Source organism: Amblyomma maculatum, chromosome 8, assembly GCF_055883805.1.
Source record: "Amblyomma maculatum isolate TAMU_Amacu chromosome 8, ASM5588380v1, whole genome shotgun sequence".
NCBI lineage: Eukaryota > Metazoa > Arthropoda > Arachnida > Ixodida > Ixodidae > Amblyomma > Amblyomma maculatum.
The window spans coordinates 28,629,683-28,646,215 of NC_139351.1; the positions used below are offsets into that span (position 1 = coordinate 28,629,683).

At 49.5% G+C, this 16,533-nt stretch overlaps 1 protein-coding gene across 1 annotated transcript in view; it reads left to right on the forward strand.

The window, feature by feature from the left end:
- The window catches only part of LOC146180816 (latrophilin Cirl-like), a 301,055-nt gene that overhangs the window by 214,098 nt on the left and 70,424 nt on the right, over window positions 1–16,533 (forward strand). The window contains exons 5-7 of the mRNA XM_084576153.1: window positions 11,058–11,164; window positions 14,467–14,775; window positions 15,919–16,086. Coding sequence (XP_084432279.1) covers window positions 11,058–11,164; window positions 14,467–14,775; window positions 15,919–16,086 — 584 coding nt within the window. The remainder of the gene's footprint in view (window positions 1–11,057; window positions 11,165–14,466; window positions 14,776–15,918; window positions 16,087–16,533) is intronic.

Consider the following 16,533-nt stretch of genomic DNA (forward strand, 5'->3'; position numbering starts at 1 on the left):
TGAAAGACACATCCATTTCGCGGAATCTCCTTCTAGAAGGAGCGTTTTTTTTTCTTTCGCATCTTTGGTTTTAGGAAAAGCGGATCCAGCTGGATGATATATTGCGCTCCTCTTTACTACGAGGCTCTTCTTGTGTTAACGGTGGCCCGCCAGTCGTAGTTAGACAGGCGTCACGCACCCGTGTTTGCCAAAAGAGCGGCTGATTAGAATCAAAGCTGGTCTGCGGAATCAGTGTCGGGGGTCCGCGCACCGCAACGGCCGTCGTCCACCACCGAAGACGGTGGCGGGTGCAATGACGGCCTGCAATAGATAAAAATTCAGTGGCAGGCTAGCCTCCGCCGCAAACCCGTTGACCAACCCGTTCCAGCCCCGTAGGGCCAGGAACTGCCACCCTTCACCACCCGGGACCCTCGACAGGTTGGCGATAGCGAGTGCAGGCTCTGGCATGTCCGAAAGTACCCAGGCCGTCGTTTCGTTCATCGGGCGTGCGGAGCAGTCCCATCTGCTTCTCGTATCGGATTCCGGAAGCCAGCAGCTGGCGGAAGAAGCGAAAGATAGTGCCAGGCCCAAGTCCCCTCCTTCGATCCGGGGCAGTTGGTCCGGCCGACTGACACCCCCTTGCGTGAGATCCATTTCTCAAAAAAGCACACGCACCTTCGGCCGCGGCGATAAGCATCTCGCGCAAACAGATCGCCGCCTCCCGAACGCTCCCTTCGCGGCGTCTGTGGGCGGCGGCCGACAGGGCCTGTCGCACACGGCTGCTGCGAAATTCGCTCTACCTACTGTTGCTTTCTTGTATCACAGTACCCTATACCCTTATTTTTATTTTTAACCTTCCCGCTCCTTTCTACCTGCCGCTCGCCTCCCGTGATTTCCTCTCCCTGTCCTTCGGCATCCCTTTATTTCCGCCGCCCCAGTTCAGGTGCTAAGTTTTCTCGATAACAGATAACGGGGCTGATAAACATCTTTTCACTCCTGATTTTGTTTTATTTAACAATAAAGTAGAACCCTTCACACACACACACACACACACACACACACACACACACACACACACACACACACACACACACACACACACACACACACACACACACACACACACACACACACACACACACACACACACACACACACACACACACACACACACACACACACACACACACACACACACACACACACACACACACACACACACACACACACACACACACACACACACACACACACACACACACACACACACACACACACACACACACACACACACACACACACACACACACACACACACACACACACACACACACACACACACACACACACACACACACACACACACACACACACACACACACACACACACACACACACACACACACACACACACACACACACACACACACACACACACACGCACGCACGCACGCACGCACGCACGCACGCACGCACGCACGCACGCACGCACGCACGCACGCACGCACGCACGCACGCACGCACACACACACACACACACACACACACACACACACACACACACACACACACGTGTGTGTTGCGGTAATCTGACCCACATATGAAAGAGATGCCGCTTATTCGCGGCCCTGTTTTTTTTTTCCTGCCTTTGCTTTTTGGTTCAACTAAAAAACGCAAAGTGAGCATTGATGTTCGCGCACTGTGCGGGAGTAACCTAGCTGAGTGTGGCGGGGATTCTCTTCTGGAATGAGAGCTGCGCAACAAGCTGTCCTTTTCCCCTGATTCGGTCAGTGTCGAAAATAGCACCACGGCGAACATCAAACTGAGAGAAAGCATCTACGCGAGGCCAGCAAGATTATAGGGGAAACAAAACACTTTAGCGCTATCTTATACACATTTTAACAACTGTGAAAGCTACCTCTGTAGTAGCCGTCCAAGAAATGCTACATGTTCTGAAATACGGTTCGAGCTAGCTGTCAGAGCGCGGACAGAGAACGAACTGTGAACGCTCTGTTTCAACGCCAATTCTGTCTCGGTCGCAACGGCCATTTCCGGAACACATTCCCTTCAATTTCCGCCAGACCGCCGCTTGCTCCCAGATGGGCGGTGCGCAAAGAAAAATTTCCGGCCCGTTCCGTTAGAGCCACTGCACGTCGGTCCGTTCCGCTTCGAATTTGGCCCTCCTCCTGCGCTCTTGTCCAAAAAAGCCGCTGCTATTGGACGAGTGACACATCTTCACGGAGGTGATGAGCGCGGAATGGCGGACGCGATTGCTCCTCGTCTTCGTTCGTCCATTTTCCGCCCATCTCCTTCTCCACTGCGTGTGCGAAAACAATTTGTCTGTCGCGTCTCACCCATTCCGAGCAAATCTTTGCCCTTCTACCGCTTTTCTCGATTTGTTCTCTGCCCCGTGTGATCGCCAGATAGAACCCCGCTGTTTTTGTTCACGCAACGCGTCTTGGACATGTTGTATAGCCTCTGCCTCAGCGTCGAGTGCTGTCAGACCGTGTTATTTGTCCTCTTCGTCCGTTTTCAGCGAGCCACTGCTCGATTGCCTTACGTTGCCGACAGCAGGAACGAAGTGCTCGCCCTCGGACGTTACGATTTCAAAGCGCTCGACTCTAGTAGCATCGCGCCTCGCAGCCTGACACGTACCAGTATTTGCACTGCACATCCGGACCCCTGTTTAGAGTGCGAGCGCCTCTTCTCTTTCGGGGGGCGATAATGTTCTTTCTCCAGTTCTGTGTTGTCTCTCTCTTCCCCTATGGCCTCCCGTGTTTACTTGTTCGTACATCGGCACACATTACTGGCGGGCAGCCATTTGGACCAGCCCAGTGGTGCTGTTATCCATGGCTTAAATCTGTGGAAAGAGGCGGCTTATAGTTTTGCCAGCACCTTTCTGCATTGAGCTCTGTTTATTTGATTCTGAAAGCGACAACAAGCAATCCCAGAATGCGTTAAATGGATTTCGTAGTTGTGGGATGAGCAGCTCAAGAGCTCATGGAACACGACACACGGAAGAAGCAAAAACGGTGAAGAGCGGAGTCAGGCGGCGACTCGCGTATGCGGCCACGCGACGTTGCCTGTGGCACTTCAGTACGTTACTGGAAACAGCTTCTTAGCGGGCGTTCGAGGAGGCCTGAATAAAACGGAAATAGTTAATCACGCTGACCCACGAATGCTGGAAACAGCGTCTCAGCTACCAATTTCAGGCGCGAAACTTCGATTGTTTGATTGTTTGTTTGTATGTTTGATTGATTGATTGATTGATTGATTGAGTGAGTGAGTGAGTGAGTGAGTGAGTGAGTGAGTGAGTGAGTGAGTGAATGAATGATTTCAAGTTGCAGTGCGTAGTCAGATCATTAAACTTGAACACACGTGAGTGGCTGTTTGTTTGATTCATATATTCATTGAATAAATGAATGTCTCCCTCATTCTGACATCAAGTTGCGTAGTCAGAATAACTTTCATACGCGTTGGAAATGGTGCCCAGGCGAGTTTACAACACCACTTATCACCATAGCGGATGTTTCGTCCACAGATTTTTGTGCAGTATTCTTTGGGGGTGCAGATGATGCAGATTAAGGAGGCTCAGCTAAATTGGCTATTGCTATGGATTTCCAAGCGGCGACAACACGGTTGCTTCACATTGCTGGGATTTTCGCCCCGCCTGCCACTTACGAAACGGCAACAGCCAGTCGCGAATTTCTCCATACTCACTAGCATTTTCTACAAGGATATCGAGGCAGTGTGTACTCGGCGAACCGTTCAAGTGCTCCGGAAATGTCGACCACCTGGGGTTCTTTAACGTGCACTGACATCGCACAACGCACGGGCGTATTTGCTTTTCGCCTCCATCGAAAAGCAGCCGCCGCGGCCGGGATTCGATCCCTCATCCTTGGACATAGCAGTCGAGCTCCGTCACCACCACTGCACCACCACGGCGGGGCCGCTCAGAATTTAGTGAAAACTGAAGGGTGCTTCTCCTTTTAGCCACGCTGAGTACCTAAAAATACCACATTTTCCGTTTACCTAGATTTAAAAAATATATAAGCCAGCGAAAGATGTCTTCTTTCGTTCGTGTCGCTTTACGTGTTTAGAAGCTATGCATCACCGCTTTCATCACTTTCGCATTTTTCGGTGGCTGTCCGATCGCCGTTACGCCGATCCCGTTGAAGGAGCCGCATAACGAGTCGGGGGTAGCGCAGTGCTTGCCACGTGACGTCACGAACAAAACAGGTGTGCACGCCATTGCGCAAGGGGTGATTGATTATCTCTTTATGACTCTCGGACAGAATGCTTCTTAATGAACCGGCGCGTTAATGAGGGACCGGAATCCTACGGCGTAATGACTTCCCAGAGCTTGATGATCGCAGTCAAGGTTGCCTCCTTCCCCGCGAACAAAGACTGGAACGAAAATAAGGTCTCGAAAAAGGCTGCGGGCCGCATCGAAATCGCATCAGCGGCTTCGGTTTTAAGGTCGTCCGAATGCGGCACGGATTGTCGGCTCTCGCGATAGTTCTGAGTCGACACTGCGCCGAAAATCTTGTTTCTAAATAAAGGACACGCTCATAAAATAGACTACCCCAGGACCGCCGCATTCGCAACTTTGTGACGCGTCCTCCAGTAAAAAAAATAAAAAAAAAAAAAAATAAAAAATAAAAATAACAATAAATATTCTGTTCGCGTGCTGCAACAGCCTGCCTGCTTGTCAGGTGGACTTTCACACCAGCACTGATCAGCACATTGCTGTCTTTGGATATAGGAAAGCTGCCCGCACACTTACGTTTCAGAAAAAATTTTGTAAAAAAAAAAAAAAGAGGACTGCACTTCTTCCCGTGAAAGTCATCGTATTTCTTTGCAACCGACTGGATGAGTACTGAAACAGACAAGGGAACTCATACATAAACAGTACTTCGCCCGCTGACGCCTTTTTTTCTGGAGTGCAAGTTTCGGGAGTTGTGTCACGGGTTCCGACAGTGAGCGATGAGGGGCTAGTTCGTATGACATGATTACAATACATACAAATCACGAGGGACTTTAGCGACAAAAGTCCTGAAAGCCGAAAACCTGAGTGCCGCATTCTGCTACGCAACTGTCACTGATGATTAATTAATTAACCATTAATAATTCGCCTTTAGTAGACAGAAAATTAATTGATTAATTAATGATTACTAATAATTACTGGATAATTATTTAGTCATCACTTAGCAATTATTTCATTAATTAGTCAATAATTAGTAATTGGTCATTGATTGACATATGCCCATGTAAGGTACGCATAAGCGCATACTGTGGTAACGCTTTGGGATTGGTCGATACCTCTATGACGTCATCCCGCCTCGGCCAATCAGAGCCGCCGCAAAAGTGGCACATATTTTGTCCACGACAGCATGAGCCATTAAAGGTTTTCGCCTTAAAACTCAGCACGGGACAAGGCACAGGAGAGATTGCTTCCCTCCTGTGTCTTGTCCCCTGCCCAGACATTTGTTTGGTATCCGTGTCATGGGATATCTTATACATGGCGCGAATTGGTGTGAGCTGCTATGGGCAGCGGGAGGAATTGTAATCTGCTGCAATTAATTTAATCACATGCGCACGTGCTGTCTGCAAACAGCAGTGTCCGGTGTCATTTGTTGTTTCGAGTGCCCTGATCGGGTGAACTGGCGACATTGCTTTCGGTTTAGCAGTTGTGCGCACTGGTATTTGTGCCACAGAAAGCATTATTCCTCATTCGATTCCTCCGCAATCCCTTGTGTAGCAGCCACCATCGGGCATAGTGTAGCAGCAGATTGGGAGCGATAATAATTGTCTGTGCCGGTGGTTCTGATGGCAGCCACCTGCGTCCCTGGCTTTTTCCCAGTGGCGGAAGTCAACTCTGAAGGCACGGGGCTGTACTTATCTAGGTATGCACCGGAAACGATGTTTATTCCGTGGGTGTTTTTCTTATTGTCGCATGTGGTGCACTGTGAAAGTTTTATTATTGGATTTGTTCATAGTTTTGTTTTCTGTGTTTCAGGTTTTGGCAATCAGCACTTCTATGACTTGTTTTTCTCGCTTTTATCCGTAATCAGAGGACATTAGGCAGGGAGAGGGTTCTGACCATTTCCTTGCCAATTTACTTGGGTAGTACCCTTGCTGCCATTAGTGGACAGTTACGAAGTAAACTATATGTGGTTTGACAGTTGTAGCTGTTGCAGCGTCTAAAAAAGTGGTATTACGATGGCGCAGTGTTCTTCTACCCTTTTCTTTCAATGCACATTTTTCTGCGCTGTAAGAATTATAACAACATAAATTTAAGAAATTCAGAAAAGTGCGATTTTCATTTGAGTGCTAGATAAAACGCAAGTAATTATCAGAACAGCCTGAAAATGCATTTTTTTTTTTCGAAGTCGGCCTTTAAGGAGGCAGCATTGCAGCGAGATGTATCTGTCGTTGTTTCCCTTTGGACCGTTATGTTGAGCCACAACTCTGACCTCTGACTCCGCAGATGTCACCTGAACAACAGCTGCCACGTTCTAGTAGACAGCGTGACCTTCGGTGACCCATGTCCCGGCACCTTTAAGTACTTAGAAGTGCAGTACCGCTGCCTGAGAGGTTGGTTCCCTTCACGCACTCCGCAGCCGCACCATCATCGCCATCATCTGTGCAGACTTGGAACGTCGTTGTCGGGCTTCTTGGACAGAACACGGCACTCTCGCACTAACACTCACTCCTGGGCGCCACAGTCTGCAAGGATACTAACCAGTTTCCAACGCCACGAGTCGTTCCTTCACGCTCAGGCCCGTCGTGCTTCGATGTTTTTTTGATAAATAGGACAACCGGTTTTCGCTTCGGCTGAAGTAAATGTAGAACGGGTGTGTAATGCTCGTTATTGTTTCTAAGTCACACTGTGCGCGTGTGCTGGCTAATGCGGAGCCTTCCATTGTCATTAATCCGAAATGCATTCTCATGGATAGTACGGCATCATGCAATGGTAGCGAAAGCCTTCAATGCACTCGGTTTGAAACGCGCCGTCATGTTCTTCTTACCATAATCCTCCGTCAGGCAGCAGCAGTGAGAGCATCTTTTCCGAAACTTCAAATCCGTGTTTGTGCTGTGTAGAGTTCCCACTCGGGACATTCCATGAGGACGCTTTTTCTGCAGTAGCCGTCGTTCATCGACGAAACACTCACAGTCTTACAGCTTCCCACAAAGCGCCGATGCATTCGTTACGTTCGCCATTTTGCTTATAGTATCGTTTATCTTCTCTGAGCGTTCAGCGAAGCAAAACAATGCAACGGACTTATTCCCAAGAAATGGCAGAAACACTGAAGTAAACCCTAACACAGCTTTTACCAGACTCAAACTTCTCGAGCTCACAGATAACGTCAACACCTTAAAGCGATGCCTTACTACTCTTTCGCTGCCATGAAGAAACTGCGGTGCAAATAATCTTCCTGAACGCGTACCCCCTACGTGCGTGCACAGGTATGGCTTCCCTCGAAGTAGCAGCCCTTATAACTTGCCCCTCTTGGTTCGCCGCGTAGGCAGTTGCGGAGCCACCCCGAATCCCAATAACTTTTAAGCACACCGCCGCTCTTATCGCACCATCTGAAAATGCGGGCGAACTTCCCAACATATGTTAGCTTGCTCATTGCTTCCTGGTTCATTAAATCTCGCCCACTCGCCACCTCGGGTCTAATTCCTGCTCCCTAAGCTCTCCGAGTATAGCTTAGGGCGCGTATAAGTTTCTGCGTGGGTTGGAACTACGCAGTGTTTAGCTCTCCGCCAAATTCAAAACAGCCAACAAGCTGCCAGCGTCCCGCTGTGGTTCCGCTGTTTTCCTCTCTCCAGACTGCTTGGGTGGATTAGCGACCCCTGGAGTGGATTAGTTCGCTAGCTTTGTCTTTTCCGCGTTCTCACCTGCTTGCAGGTCGCAGAACCACGCGCCCAGTTTATCTCTGCAGGGCGAGAGCAAGACTCAAAAGGTTCGGGCGCTGAAAGATATGCGGCGCCGGTGTTAAGAGTACGAACACTGCATACATTACGCGCCGCGGGCATTCGTGGGGATTAACGCAGCCGGTGTCGCCATCAGGAGCCAGGGAGGCCAGCGCCACCAGGAATCCCTAATTTTCAATCAGCGCTCCCTGTGCCCCAGTATAAACGCGCACCCCAAGCGGGAGCGCGAAGTACGCGTTCGAATTTCAGGATTTCGCAACTTCCATTCCACGGTTGCTAACCCCGCTGGCCACCTCCGTTCCATTTAATCGCGTTTTGCGTCTCCCTAATCCCGCTAACCAGGCTATAATAGGTGGGCGAGTCATTGCAGAGCCGGCGGATCAGGCGGTGCCTGCTAACGAAGCCCATGGCGGGCGGCGCCGGCGGGTAATTGGGGAAAGGCGAAGCCCGCGCCTGGAACGGCGGTGGATCCCGCGAGAGGCATGATTAGCGAGCCGATGAGCCGTTAAAGGGGAGAAGGCGCCATCCGGCTGCCTGCAAGGGACGGAGAGAGAAAAATGGCAACTGGGTCTGGGAGGTGCGGCAAGTCGAACGGCCGAAAAGCGGCGCGGGCGAGCTGAATGGTGGACATTTTACGACTGCGAGTCGTAAAGAGTGGAAACGCGAGCATTGGGAGTGAGTCTGTTAGATTGCGCGCCTGATGGTCGCTGAGTAGCTCTCGCGAGCAGCCAAAGCGCTACGAAGCACACGTCGCATGGATGGAATGGGATGAAAGTAGTGTTCTGAATGCGGTGTTCCCACTGAAAAGTCTTCCATGCGACTGCCAGCAGGGTTGGGGGGCAAGTGAGAGAGAGTGCGACCCGCGAAACTACTTACGCCCTCCCAAGGTGTAGCTTTAGGGGTGCGTTGAATAAGGCGAAGTGTCTCTTCAAATTACTCAACTCATCTACTCTCCTGCGGCTAGACGGAGGATGTTATACTAGTGCGGCTATAACTTTATCTAGAACGAGTCGACTGATTCTTGCGTACCACATAATTGTCTTGCGGCTCACCACCGAGCTGAGGAGGAAAAAGCGGGAACACGCTGCCGCAATTTGCCTCGTGAGGAAAGGTTGCTCACTGCAGATCTGTAGTTTCCAGAAGCCGCCAAACACGTTTATTCATTTCTTGGGGACAAACGAATATCGGAAGGGCGCTGAGTCGTAGCGTGCTGCCACTATCAAAGATGCGGTTGTAAGTGCAAAAGGCTAATAATGCGTCGATGAGGAAAGTTCTTCCGTGCTGCATTTGGCAAGATGCAGTTGGGGTGAGACCATTTAAGGAGCGCCGACCTTCGCACGGATTCCCATGGCGCTCTTCGCACAGTGCGTGGCCGTTTCTCTGGGCGCTTGCGGTTCTCTCTCCCTCTCTGGAAGTCCGGGCCATTCATTGTACGACTGAGGCATCCTTCTCGATCAGTCTTCACTTTCTCGTCGCACTGCACGAAACTAGCCCTACTGCATGAGATCAGTGGCGGGAAGCCTTGCGCAGTGGGCTTCGAACGAAGAAGCTCGGGCAGAACGTGCCGAGGAAGCTAATTTGCCTCGACTCGCGCCGATTGGGCGTGCGACTAATTTAGTGGAAGCCGCCCCGTCGCAATCCCCAAGAAATGCGTCCCCGCGCAAGCGTCCTTCGCCGGCGCAGATAGCAGTGCGGTTTGTTCGGGGCCGGTCGTGTTATACGCGTGTTTACGCGCGGGGGAACGCGCAACCTCGAGACTTTCGGGATTGTGCCATGCAGCGCGGTGGGACGTGCCGGGCGCAACCTTTTAAGAGGGGCGCACCGTCGTGCGCGCGCCGGGAAAAACCCAGCGGATTTGGGGGAACCCAAAAAGGGCTCCGGTCTTGGTTTGTGCGAGGCGAGGGAACAAACCCGTTCGAGTGGAGGTGGGCGGAACTACGGGATTCCACGAGTGCAGTTGAGTTGAAGCACTGGATAGCAGGGATAGAGTTGAGGGTTTGCGAGGGATTCGGGCGGTCTTGTGCACCTAAAGATTTGTGCGGTCGTCCTTTGTCTGTACGAGGCCTCTTGTGGTGGGATTCTGTGGAGATTTGTCGGCCTACGCGCCGCTTGCTGTGGTCGTCTCTCGTGAAAAGTGGAGCCCTTTCTCGCCTTCCTGCCAACTCCTGCTGTTGCCTCCGGCAGGGAGGCTGGGCCCCATGCAGGCGCGCGCGAACTGCATGCTTATTTATCTCTCTCCAGGTCTTGCTTTGTCGTCCGGCAAGTAGGGTACGCGCGACTGCTTGAGGGTGTTAAGAAGCGGGCACATCGGCTGTACGCTGCATAAACGAGGTATCCAGCTGTTATATAGTCTCAGTCGCCTGCTTTTAAAAGAGGGCCTTTACATTTAGGACACTAATGTATATGCAGGCACACGTGGCAGTGTTCCTTGGCAGGTAGTTTCTCGAAGCATGGTCGAGTCTTGGAAAAAAAAGGCGTACATAAACGTATTCCTGCTGCCGTTTGATTTGCATTTTCACGTACTAGATGCAAACGCAGTATGGGCTGCTGTGAAGAGTGCGGGGATAAATTTTTGCATTCCGCCCTCTTATTTTGTGATGAATGTTGCCGTAAACCAGCGAGTTGGGATGCTAAAGAGCGTGCACAGCTTTGACCTAAATTTTGGTGTGTGTTTTTGCACACTGTGCTAGCTGAGAGACGAGAGACGGCAAACACACTGAATGTACGTGGCTCAGTATGCATCAGGTCCTTGCCTCCTGCCATCGTTGGAGTCTAGAATGAAGCCTTTAGAAAATGCACCGAGGTCGCATTTGGAATAAACGTCCGAATTCTGTCCTTGCGTGTCGGGTCGTCTTGGCAGAATAATGACACTTTTGGCTGCTCTCTGCTTATTCTTTCTTTTGGCTGACTCTGCAGAAAGAACAGTGAGCTAACTTTGTTCATTATGCACGTTGGAGAGACAGCAAACAAACGAACAAACAAACAAATGTCTCGTACACGTTATCCTTCTCATCAAATGTCCATTTCGTAAGTTGTGGTAGTTGAAAGAGAATTAAGAGCAGAAACGGGTGTGCTTTGCTTGAACGTTGTTTCCCTCCTTTCTCTGTCTCCCCTATCTTTGCCTTTGGCGCCTGAAGCTGCGGTATGAGGAGGAAGTGCAGCCTTCCGGCTTCGACCGAGCTCTTCGGTGACCCCTGCCCCGGTACCTTCAAGTACCTCGAAGCGCACTACCAGTGCATCGCAGGTACTGAGCTGCTCGCACGGTTCTTGCCTTTACGGTACTCTGAAAAGTGCCTTTCTCTTGACACCTTTTCCCCTACCGAGATACCCTTCGTGCTCTTGACTCACAATGGTCTGCATTCCTGGCTTAACCAATGCGTTCGGTAATCACTAAAGCGCACGGAGCGGGTGAGGCTAAATTGGACAAAAGCGTCACATGACAAATGAAAACAAAGAAGAAAGAGCCGTTTAATTCGTTATAAGCCCTAAGGTAAAAGAAGATAGCGGGCACCAATAGAAGCGTGTGGGCTATGTCATCTCGGAAACGGAGGACATGTGAAAACTGCATATATTCGCGCAGCAAGGCGTGCACCGCTAGTGCGTTGCTCACAATTGGAGAGAAATTCAAGTTTATTTGGGCTAACGTGGGCCTAGGTGGTGCAAATTAATCAATTTACCGCTAAGTGGTGCCAAGAAGACTCACTTCGTGTTGAGTAGGCGAAGTGATGGTTAATTATACTACGGGGCTACGAAGGTCTGCTGCTCACTTCGGCCCGTATCGAAGAACATCCATGACACCGCTGATCTGGCAAATGTTAATTGCGGTTTGTGGCGACGCCGGGCTTTATTTGGTTCAGTCGGAATGCAGGCTGTACTGATCGATCCGCTCTGGACTGTTCTGGGAGATAAGCTGCGTCTTTGGATATTCTGTCTGTCGCACGTTGGTGTCTGCATCTTGTGTGGCAATCACTATTCCTGCAAAAGAAACAACGTCTTGGCCATTTTTCTCCACTGCTGGCCCGAGGGGATTTTCATTTTATCCAGTACGCGACAGTGACGCACACGGTTTGACGTTAATAATACTCTCCTGCACCTTGAGGCATGAAACTCAGTTTGCGTTCCCTCTCTTACTCAATTTTTTGTTTTTCTTTTTCGACAACGCTGCATTTTCGAGGCATTTCCTTCTGATTTGTTGCCTTTTATTTTCTGCACGAAATTGGTCCGTGTTTTGCTGTGAATGTTTGCCTGCAGAAGATGCTGAGGCCTAAGAGCTTCGCGCTCTTTAAATCCTCGCAAATATTTAGCCATGCGCCTTTAAGCTTGCTTCAAGACGCGCGCTTCTTCCGGAAATACACCCTTGATATCCAGCCGAACATTAATCAATACTGGTAGCCAGCCGCTTCCCTTGAACCTTATAGGATGACAGGTCCTTCACATTTGGATGGTGCGAAACCTCAGCTCTTAGTAAGGGTATTATGTGAGTGCTGGAGTGGCTAAAGCGCATCAAGTGCGGCGATTGGATAGACGCCCAGGTGAAGCTCCTTAAATTATACTTTATTTCTACTTTATTATATGAGTTTATTCTACCCTGTCGGTGCACTGGTCGAAGCGTTCAAGCGTGTTGCCTGTTCGGGCAAAGATGTACTGCTTGTTTTAATGCACATTCCCCCCCTTCTCACTCCTGTTCCATTCAACTCTCGATAGGGAAGTGCGCTCCTATGTTTAGTCTTGGTCACCATGCTTTCTTGGTGAATGATAACAGGATCGAAGGTCGTTTTGCGGGGCAAGCATTGATCCCTACTGGGTTTGCTGCCAACGGCTCGAGATTTCGGTGTCAGAAATTTGGCATCACTCCTTTTACTGACTCCTAGATTTATTTGCTGCTTAAAAAGCGAAATGATCGAAATAGAACCCAGTGCCCTGAGTTAACCGTAGCACTGATAAGTTTTCTACGTCGATACGATAAAGCTTAGCGCGATACTCCCCACTCGAAATACGCGAGTGGCCACTTTCCTAACTGCATTAACTTTATTGCTATAAGGAAAACGTGTCTCTTGTAATATTTCGTCTTATTAGGTCCTCGGGCTTCTTGACGCGGTGCCGGACGCATGTGCTGATGCTCCAATGCATGCAGTGTGTCGCTGTTAAACATCCGCGTATCGCGTCTTGTGTTCTCACCATTGAAGTCTTCGTGTTTTCGTCAACGTGTTCCGTACTAAAACAAGTGGATTGAGCATGTTTTGATGTGGCACTTAGCGCTCTGACAGGCTGGTGCATGAACACCTCTTCAGCATGACTCTTCTTTCATACACACGCTCATCCTCATCATCATCGCCTTTGATTTGAGTGCTTTTTTATGCATGCTTGCTTGTGATAAGTGCTCCCGCATTGTTCAGTACTGGAGACGATACAGTGTAGGAGCTGTGTACTGTCATTGATTATGGCTAGCTGTTAGCAGCAGGAGGAGTGTTAGGGAAGTGTATAAAATCTATTGGACTGCCCAATTGAACCGTGTATGTGACTATGAAGTACATTTTGTAGCCCAGTGTTGTTTCGGCTGGCGGTACCATGCATGATCGCGTGGTCACAATAGTTGCTTAGATAATATTGTTAAATGTAGGTCATAAAAATAATGGAATATTTAAAATCGGCGTTCACTTTGACCAACAACGCAGACAGGTGGTTAAGTTGGTATGACATATAGCAGCGCACCAACGCAAGGACGCAAAAAGAAGGGACGAGGCACAGCACTTTGTTTGGTCCCTTCGTCCTTCGCCTTTGTGCTGTGGACTGCGATATCCTCATTACTTGGGCCAATGTGAGGGATCATAACTTGTGTAAAAAACACACAGAATGGGCACTCTGTATGGAAGCGCAGAGTCTTACTTAACAAATCCTTGCTCAAGACGCAATGTCCACAAATGTCGACCAAACAAACGTGCTCAAAATTTAAACTGTGTTGTTTGAAAGCATATCAAACCAGACGTTAAATATTAAACTCAGAAAACCATTTTTGTTTTAACCGGATACCTTCTTATTTTATTTGCTGGTTTTGCAACCATGACGATTTTAGAGTGAACTTCAAACTTTAAAAAAACTTGATTTGTTTTCGTAACTTCGACTTGTGATGACATGAGTGTGTAAAATGAAGTCAACTAAGGACCGTGATGTCTGTGTGGACATTTGTGGAAATGAAAGACAGTTCCATAAATTATTAGGGAAAAATGCGAATTTTGTATGTGTGCGTGTTTGCGTACTAATCAGGATGCGCTCAACTAAAAAAAAAAAATAAACATCGAAAATAACTCCTCCACTGTAAGTAATGATTGGCGCTTGAAGGAGATATGTCTTTAGTTACTGCATGACAGGCGCGCATGTTCGGGAGCAATTCTAGTTCTTTACGGCATGTGCCCTACAGCAGCCAATTGAGAGTTAGAATGTCTCTAAATTCTTGTTCCCAATTTCTCTCCTCCTTCTCTCTCCGTTTCCTCTTTCGTCGCCGGCTGGCGTTCCGGTCACTCGACAACCACCGCGCTACACGCTCAGAATCCCCGACGACGCCATCGAGCACGACTCCTTCAACGACGTCTACGACCACGACGACGCCTCGGCCGCTGATCATCATCCCGGCGACGCAGTTCCAGAGGCCTCCGCCGCCCCCGTTGTTGCCCACGCCGGCGTCCCATCCACCGCCTCCGGTTCCGAACCAGGCGCCGACTCAGGAACCCTTCGGCGGCGTTGAACGCCATCCACCGTCGGCAAGTACGCCGTTCTCACATCCCCTGTCTTCGACGCCGGATGCTCCAAGCGAAGTGGACGCGGCGCCAAGGCCTTCAGCAATGCCCGATGCTCCTGGTAAGTTCCCGCGGCTTTCTGTGCGCGTTTGTTTTGTATTCTTCAACGAAGCTCATTACGACAATTTCTCGGGCAGTGGGGAATGCTTTTGCGTCAGGCAGCCGCGGTGCGAAATTGTACGTTTCTCGATTTCGAAACTATCGTCGTTGTGCTGCACGCAGCAGGCCTTCAGGGTAACTAACAAGGTCTCGACTCTCGACGTACACACCTGAGGGATCGCACATCGTCTGTACTCGTGTCTCTTCCCATATCTGCATCTGCGGTGCAGTGTTGCCAAGCGGACATAAGTCTGCCTGTCGTTTACATCATCCGTCCCGGTATTTTTTGTTGTGACGACTATCCCTCCTCCTATGAGTATAATTCTAACTAAACCGTTAAACCCAGTGAACAGCAGTGCAAACGTTGATGAAGTGCGTTAGGCTCATTACTATTATCTGACGTAATTGAAATTTAGTAAACGTTGAGAGCTGTGCATGAAAGTTTTGGTAGTTGTGGCGCAGTTGCGTTAGCATGTGGACGATGCAAACGCCGGACCCACAAAGGCCTGTTGATAAATCTGCGCTTACACAGTACTCTCTGCTAAAGAATTGACGCTTTGTTGCTTAATAAAGGCGCTTGAATTTCACGAGCTATCTAGAGGTAATTGCTAATATCAGTGGTAGTGATCTTGTTCTAATAAAAAAGGCGATAGTAGCCTGAAGCGGCTGCGGGGAAGTCTGTGAACGAAACGCAGGACGGCTTGATAATTTGCCGGAGCTTACGAAGGGATGTGTTTACGTGGCCACAGTTCGTTTCTTCAGTTTAGATTTTAGTTTTTCATTTTTACGTTTTCTTAATATTGGGCTCATCTTGACAGCAGAGAAAAGGAGCGAGTCATTGAGAAATGTCGGAATGAGGTGGATAATTCCTACAATACGATACACATAAATTTCAAGGCCAAATAAAAGACGAGCTGTAGGGAGGGTTTTTTTTTTTTTGTTTGTTTGTTTCTTCCGACTTTTTCGGTCGAGCTCCAACCTCGGCCTAGAAGTTTCTCTCTCTCTCTTTCTCTCTTGCGTTTCACGGAAGGTTCGTGGCGCACCCATTGAAACTACTCCCCGAATTTGCGGAATGACACCCTCCCCCTTTCCCTCTTCGGCTCAGGTGGTGAAGGGACGACCAGCGGTCCGCGCTCGTCGACCACACAGTGGACGCTTCATCGCGCGCCGCCCCCATCGCCCAGACCCACCGAGGGATACGACATCTGGGGCGGAAGCTGGGGCTCGTCCACTGAGCGTACCTTCGTCTACGACTCGCCCCACCTGGGGAGAGGTGAGTGCGTCGTCCCGCCTCTGTTTCCCCCTTACTCGCGACAGAGTAATCAGGCTGCGCTGTTGTTCTTATTTATGCTGTGTGCAAAGGTTCCGGAGCACTTGTATCGAAACGGCCGAGCGATAAAGGGCTGAAATAGGAGACTGAGAGCAGGGTAGATTAGGAAAGTAGTATTGCATATACCCTACCTAAGCCAATCGGCAAAAATAATCTTGGCCAAGGTATACAATACCCGCTCTGCCGCGTTAGCGGACGTCGCTGCAGTACGAAAATTCTAAGAAAAAATGACGACACTGATACCAAGGAATGAATTGAGGATTTTTTTTATGCGTCTGTAAGTGTAAAAAAAAAAAAATTATTTTTGGAGATCATTGATTAGAAACTGGAAACAAAACAACCAGCGTTTTCGAATCACGCCAGTGTCGTGGGGCTCCTTTTCTTTTTATA